At 40.0% G+C, this 7,188-nt stretch overlaps 1 protein-coding gene across 1 annotated transcript; it reads right to left on the bottom strand.

Annotated features, from left to right (window-relative positions):
- Nucleotides 1-121: 121 nt before the first annotated feature.
- Nucleotides 122-6,245, bottom strand: hacl1 (2-hydroxyacyl-CoA lyase 1). The gene is made up of 17 exons (XM_079343857.1): nucleotides 5,827-6,245; nucleotides 5,492-5,596; nucleotides 5,358-5,398; nucleotides 5,191-5,271; nucleotides 5,019-5,091; nucleotides 4,863-4,940; nucleotides 4,645-4,739; nucleotides 4,441-4,553; nucleotides 4,165-4,300; nucleotides 3,746-3,851; nucleotides 3,426-3,509; nucleotides 3,181-3,282; nucleotides 2,941-3,095; nucleotides 1,974-2,132; nucleotides 1,772-1,879; nucleotides 1,487-1,673; nucleotides 122-343 (listed from the first exon to the last, which is right to left on the bottom strand). The coding sequence occupies exons 1-17, from the start codon at nucleotides 5,875-5,877 to the stop codon at nucleotides 311-313; spliced, it is 1,707 nt and encodes a 568-aa protein (XP_079199983.1). The 5' UTR covers nucleotides 5,878-6,245; the 3' UTR covers nucleotides 122-310.
- Nucleotides 6,246-7,188: the final 943 nt, after the last annotated feature.

Consider the following 7,188-nt stretch of genomic DNA (forward strand, 5'->3'; position numbering starts at 1 on the left):
TTAACCGTAAGATAAACCTAATACATCATATTAATTAATTGATTAGAGTTCTTATATTTAAGTCATTTTTTAATATCACTGACTTAATTTGAGAGAGAAAAATACAAACAGTGGTCATTATAAATTAAAAAAACATTTATTGATGTTTTCATTGTTATATAAATTTTAGTACAATTAAGTAGTTAAAAAAAAGTTATTTCATGGAAACAATCACGAAAATGAAAGGGCAACTTTTCCACTTTGAGTTAAGAGAAAACTTCCTCTGCTGTTCTGATCATGTTGTGGACAGAGGAGTGGACGCCTCTGCAGGCTATAAATTGGAGCGTGTGAGCCACGGGAACTCCTGCAATACAGACAAAACAGCATTAGATCACTCTGAGTTATATTTCTACGCGCTACTTGTGTATATTAAGTTTCCACTTCAATGAAAAACAGAGTTTAGCGATAGAGCTGAGCACCCCGGAGACAGGCCTCAACACAACCTTGAAACACGTCTGCTGAGGGTTGCGAGGATACATTCAACATAAACACAGAGGGTCATGCTTTCTAATTATGGGGGCTCCGAAATAGAAAGGTCAGATTGGTGTGAGGTGGAGGGATTGTGAGAGGAATACAAGAGTTCTGTGGTGCACCTGGACTGTATGGATTACTGTTCAGTAAGGCATGTCAGTCATTTAGCTCTATAAGGATGAGCTGAGAGTCAAGTAAACACCGAGCTGCTTGTTTGCTCTGCACTTATCATGAGCCCAAATGCAGCTGCATTAATCAGGCTTTGTTTGACTGCTGCAACTGTCAATGTCAATTAAGTTATTGTCCATCTGTATTCTGTTCTGCCTCTTGCGAAAACAAGGTGAAAATGAATCAGAGGCTGAAACAGACTACCAGCATGAAGTCGTAAATTCTGTGACGTGTGATTTTAAGTGCTCATATCAAGCACGCAGGAGGCCCAGGGTGATCAAATGTAGGACTGAACAAGACCAATGATAAGTTTGTGATTCCTCAGTTCTCACTGCAATTCCGCAAAAAGCGTGGATGACCTGTGACTTGGAAATCCTCAGGAGATCAATATTTCACCTGAAAACTTGTCAAAGCTATGAGTGCTCATAAGTCAGAGCATTTTGACTCAGCAATTAATTGAGCTAATGGTTTCTTTTCATCAATCAACATTTTTCTTCTTCTGATCACATGGCAAACCACATGTATCATTGCAAGGACATATATTATTAAGTTGCCTGAACTAAACTCTTTGATGTAGTTGAAGTCATCAAAAAATATTGCAAAAAAAATTAATTTTGCTTGTGTACGACACAGAAACCTCTGACACTCTTTGTAGCGATCTGTAAATATCAAGCATGTAAAGATAAACGGCAGAGCACAATCTTTGACTAAAATCACTTTGATTTGTGCTCATATGAAGTGATCGTACCGTCTGCTACACCAGAGAGCAATTAAGATGAATTTTACCATGTACAGTCCTGACAGTTACCTGCTGTTTTCTGTCTGAGGACGGGTCGATGAGCACATTTAGGAGACTGGGTTTCTCCCAGTCACTGAGGCTGAGCTGTAATGCACTGCGCAGCTCCTCCACCGTCCTCACCAGGAACCCTCGTCCTCCAAACGCTGTCATGACCTCATCATAGCGAGCCTCAGGTAGGAGAGTCACAGGGGGGGCTCTGATGAGAAATGTGATGATGGGGATCATTTTTTTTATGACATCACAATTGATATATTTAGTGTATTGCGATAATCTTCCTGATTATACATGACGCACATTGACGTCAGATCTCCCATTTTGGCCATTTCTTTCCACGTCTCAGGGTCCACTCCACTGTAAATACCGTTATTATTGACCACAATGATGATCACAGGTAAATTGTACCTGTTAAAGAGGAAACAATGTGAATGTGTCATGTAGAAGCAGTGGAGGAATGCAGTGATTGTGTTGAATAAGAAAAGGAAGAAAACCAACACACCGGCACATGGTTTCAACCTCCATACCAGAGAAGCCAAACGCACTGTCCCCTTCAACACAGACGATCCTTTGTCCTTTACTCTCGCTCCTCTCCACAGCAGCTGCTGCTATAGCAAAACCAAGGCCGACGCCCATCGTCCCGAATGTACCTGCATCCAACCTGCACATCAACAGCATAGACTATCCTCAGTCTATTGGAATTTACAAAGACTTAAACACACTTCAGTTAAAAGATCTTTAAAAACTTCCTCATGTGTGAAAAACTTACTTAAACTGCATTTTTGCTATTCTTCTTTAAATCAAATGCTCCTCAACTTGTGAGTATGTTCACGTCGTCCTGGACTTTTATATATCTCTTCATCAGGCACAGAGGCAGTATGAGGAAGGGGGGCTTACAGAAGGGTGCAAAAGTAGCTGAAGCACCTGTTATAACCTGTAAGTGTAGAACTTGATAAAAATGTGCATATTGCACCTTTAAATGAAAGGATTGCTGTCTTCGCTGGAAAGGACATTTAGCTCTCAGCTTTGTAAATATATTTGCTTTGTCATTTAAACGTGCGTATTTCCATTTTTCCAGGTTGTCTTTTTAAAGTTATATATTTTTTTGTTTTCCCTTCATTTACAACTCTCAAGCTTTATTCTGCCTTAGGCTGTTGCCGTTACACTTATAAGATGTCTGAGTCATCAGTTAGAGGTCACTGCTAATGTGCTTGACCCTTTAAAAAATCCCTTAAATTGTATCGATTGAAGTCGTAAACTTGGTTTAAAACAAAAGTCTTAATTTCCCCCCTAATGTCGTAATAATCACTTTTTTACTAATATTTCAGGACATGTGCTTCTTTCTAATATTGCTAATTCACAATGTGTTTTTTATGTGTAAAGTTGTGTTTATAAACCAAAAAATGAAACAGACTTAAAAATTAGATTAAAAATAACTGAAACCAGCAGCTTAAGAGAGGCGGCCTTGCCTGTGTCGAGGCAGGTAATTGTTTATCATGGTGCGTCCTATGTCCATGGTGTTTGCCCCCTCGCTGACAATGATACAGTCATGTGGCAGCAGCTGGGACACATGATGAAACACTGTGTAGTAGTTCATGGGCACTGATGACTGAAGAGCCAGCGCCTGTTGACAGAGAAGGCAAAACTTGTGTGTGAAACACTTTTAAAGTAACCATACACATTAACGTATCACCTCAGTCTAAACCAACCTTTGATATTTTGGCATTAGCAGTGACTTTGTCCTTCAGTGTGCTCCACCACTCTGTACCAGATGAGTATTTCCAGCCTTCTCTATGGACACGCTCCAAAAGCTTACAAAAAAAAAAGTATTTAAGGCTTATTTAATGTCACTGCTTTTAGAGTTTACTTCTAGTAAATCTTCAAATCACAGCCGGATATTTTATCTGATGAAAAGAGACCACATAGAACAGGAGATAAATGAGTGTGCAGTTACCTGAGTGACGATAGCATTAATGTCTCCCAGGAGAGCGACAGCAGGCCTCACATTGTTCCCCATCTCCTCAGCACAAAGGTCAACCTGCGTACAGATGATACTGTGTTATAGAGTTAATTTATACTTACGCACAGCGCAAAAGAGAGACGTCCCAAAGAAAAAGCTCTAAAGTGACAAAATGCAAGTATTCACAACTACGCCTGATTACAAAGTAAAGAGAACTTAAGCTTTGTACCTGCGAGGCAGGTTTATTTTTACAGTCACATAAGGAGATTACATTTTTCTCATATTAAAGATGCTTGATTTACTTATTTACAAACCTGGATTATCTTTACATCAGGGTCAAATCTAGGTGGAAGACCAAAATGCAGGATCCAGTTCAGCCTGGCGCCAAGCAAAAGAACAACATCAGCCTGGAGGAGAGCTCTACGGAACAAAAAAAAAAAGAGAAGTGAGGGTGAGTGAAGATAAATGAAGGAAAAAATAATATACATTTAATACTGTGTTTAATCGTTTATTTAAAAATGTTATAAGTCATTTTTTTTGCAGGGGTTCTTTCCAGCCTGAAATGTTTTCAGGTATTTAGATAGATGATTAGATCACAGATAAATGTACACAATGTAGAGAGGTCCATGTTTGATAATTAATGGAGGTTCAGAATGTTTCCTTCATTTACAGGATGATGGCAAAGAATGCACTCAAATGTCTTCATTTTTTTTATAATGAAAGTGTGACTGACCTGGAGCGAGCAGCAGCCACACAGTTAGGGTGATCATCAGGTAGGACACCTTTCCCCATAGGAGTGGCCAAAAATGGGAGGCCACTTATTTCTACAAACTTCCTCAGAGCAGCTTCAGCTCGGCCATACGCTGCACCTGGTGGCATCAGATAACTCATATCACAAGACAAAAATGACACGCTTCTCTGATAAACAAATAAAAACAGAAATGTAGGCTTTCCAACTTGTTCAATTGAACTACTTTAGAGTCTTTAAACGTTTTTCCTTTGAGCTTACCTTTGCCAATGATAATTAAGGGTCTTTTAGATTGTTTCAGAACTGTAATGGCTTCTGTGATAGCAGCATGGTCAGCCAAACTCACCGGGGGAGACGGACAGCAGGACACAACCCTGCAAAAGAAACACACCCTCTGTCTGATTGTCCTCACACCTGGAGTTACACAAGTGAGACAGAAGCAATGTTGCAGAAATGACGGCAAACCTGACTTTACTCCTGTCCACTTTAGCATTGACCATGTCCCCCGCAATGTCTACATAACAAGCACCCGGACGTCCATACATGCTTGTGCGGACTGCCTATAGACAAACAAACACAATTAAAGTTAATGTAATGTCACCACATGACTGTATATGCATTATATTTTCAAGTCAGCTAAAAACAAACAACGTATCAAAAATCCAGATTATCTGATATTTTACCTTCTCTACCACTGAAGGGATCGCCTCCAGACTGCTGGGTCTAGCAGAGAACTTGCTGTAAAGGCGACATGCTTCCACCTAGAAACAAATGAAAACAGTTTACATTTTAAACCCAGAAAAATGCACAGAAATCCACATAATGCATGTATGCCTTACCTGAGGAAACTCCTGAAAGGCTCCTGCTGTTTCCTGGTTTTGATCTGAGGACCCTCCAATGACGACCACAGGCCTGTAATAATCAGAACATACACTTTGGCATTGTCTGACCAATGCTAAAGGGAGCTATTTTAGAACTGAACAGATATAAGCAGTAGGTTTTTATTTGTACCAGCAGTTTATGTTAGCATTGGCCATTCCACCGAGAGCATGAATGAGTCCAGGTCCAGACACCACCAGGCAGGCACCTGGTCTGGATAAAAAAACAAAAGGAGACATAAACATGTAAGATACATAACTAACACAGCAGCTGCTCATATAATTATTTCCGTGTCTCACCTGCCAGTGAGGTACCCAACAGCTGATGCTGCATAGCATGCCTGTTGAGAGTAAAATGTGCCATTATAGATGTTGTTAGGTAATAAGTCCAGGTGAACAACTGTGAAATTAGATGTCATGAAGTGTTTATTTACCGCCTGTTCGTTACGCATTCCCACATATTTGATCCCTGCAGCCTGAGCAGCCATGGCCACTTCAATGATAGGAACACCAACTATCCCAAACATGTACTCCACTTTCTGCAGGAAAACAACATTTTTTTCTATCAGTTTAAATAATCGTATGACAGCACGCCACAACTATAGTTGTGTTATCTTACACTGCATAACAACGTTTAATCATGACTGCGAAGCGATTGAACTTTGACACACTTAAAGCAGCCCATACAAGGTTAAATGCGACTATTATGCACACACGGCTTATTTTAAATGTTTAAGCTAAACTCGCAAAGTTTTTTTAAAGGTCTTACCTGAGACTTTAAAGACTCTGCAATGAGCTGAGCTCCCGTTACTTCGTCCATGACTGAAGATAGGTTTTTACGCACAAACAGTTACGCTTCGTGCACGTACAGATTAACAAGTGAAGCTACACTGTCATAAACTGTCACTGTTGTAAAAAAAAAAAAAAAAAATACTCGACAAAGTTATTTGTTTACTGCCATCCTTTGCCCCCGAGCGGCCGTGCTTCTATCACTTCCGTATTCCTAGCCAATCACAGCAGCCACAACGTGTGACCTCAAAAAAGGAACATTACACATCTTTTGTGAACACCATGGCTGTAATAAGACCCCCCTAAGTTTTCTCCATAGACATCTCTCCTCTGTAAAGACAATACAAATGGCGGACCTGTGCAAAAGTTTTGCTCTAGGCTAGGGGTGGAGCCAATACGTGGAGATACCAGGGGAGGGGAGGATATTTTCCTAGCGGAATTCAACTTGTGATGTCACAATAATAATAATAATAATTTACACTTTATTAATCCCACAAGGGGAAATTCAGTTTTTACACTCTGTCTAACACACACATAGGCCGAGATACACACTCATGCACAAACAGGGTTCTAGTGACATGCATTAATGGAGAGGTCTCAGAGTGAGGGGGCTGCCCACAGCGAGCGCTCCAGACCAGTTTCCGGACTTGGTCCGTGCCGGGACTTGAACCGGCGACCCTCCGGTTCCCAACCCAAGTCCCTACAGACTGAGCTACTGCCGCCCACAAACTAAGAAAATTAGATCACTTCTCTCTGTGTAGCAAGACTTGGGCAAACAAAGGACTGGATGAATTTATTTCAAATTTTGTGGGTCGATAGACACTCAGGTTATGCAAATGAATGTTCAAAAACTCTGTAAAAGTGGATTTTCATAATATGTCCCCTTTAATATACCCCCACTTATGAGCCTGTTTCTTCTTAACAATACCATGTAATTTAGAGGACAGTGTAGTAGAAGTAAATGCTCACTTTCAAATACAAATCCTTTTAGAGCTGCCAAAAGAAATATACATCGTGATAGTAGACTCATATTAGCAAGCATTTCATGGGTCTCAACATAGCAGACGTGACTTTTTTGATTAGGGTGTTTTAAGAAGGCACATTTTCAAATGAAATTTTAAAGCACTGTTGAATTCACATCCCAGACAATAAGGGCAGTATCAAGTGAGTCAGTTTGCAAGGGTAAGAACCCTGAATCTGAAGCTAACTATATAAAATTAAACTACTAACTATATTGTATTTTTGTGCTCTCCTATTTCATCATGTTAAGCAAATGTCTTATCTGCTTTAAACCTGTCATGTATTTCACAGAACGAAAGACACATTCACAACAATACTCATG

Source organism: Symphodus melops (assembly GCF_947650265.1).
Source record: "Symphodus melops genome assembly, chromosome: 5".
Taxonomy (NCBI): domain Eukaryota; kingdom Metazoa; phylum Chordata; class Actinopteri; order Labriformes; family Labridae; genus Symphodus; species Symphodus melops.

Coding starts and splice junctions, on each gene's coding strand:
- hacl1 (XM_079343857.1), bottom strand. CDS start 5,877: ATGGACGAAGTAACGGGAGCTCAGCTCATTGCAGAGTCTTTAAAGTCT. Junction 4,554..4,644: donor GTGGACAGGAGTAAAGTCAG/GTTTGCCGTCAT, acceptor TTTCTTTTGCAG/GGTTGTGTCCTGCTGTCCGT. Junction 3,510..3,745: donor CTGATGTAAAGATAATCCAG/GTTTGTAAATAA, acceptor ATCTGTACGCAG/GTTGACCTTTGTGCTGAGGA.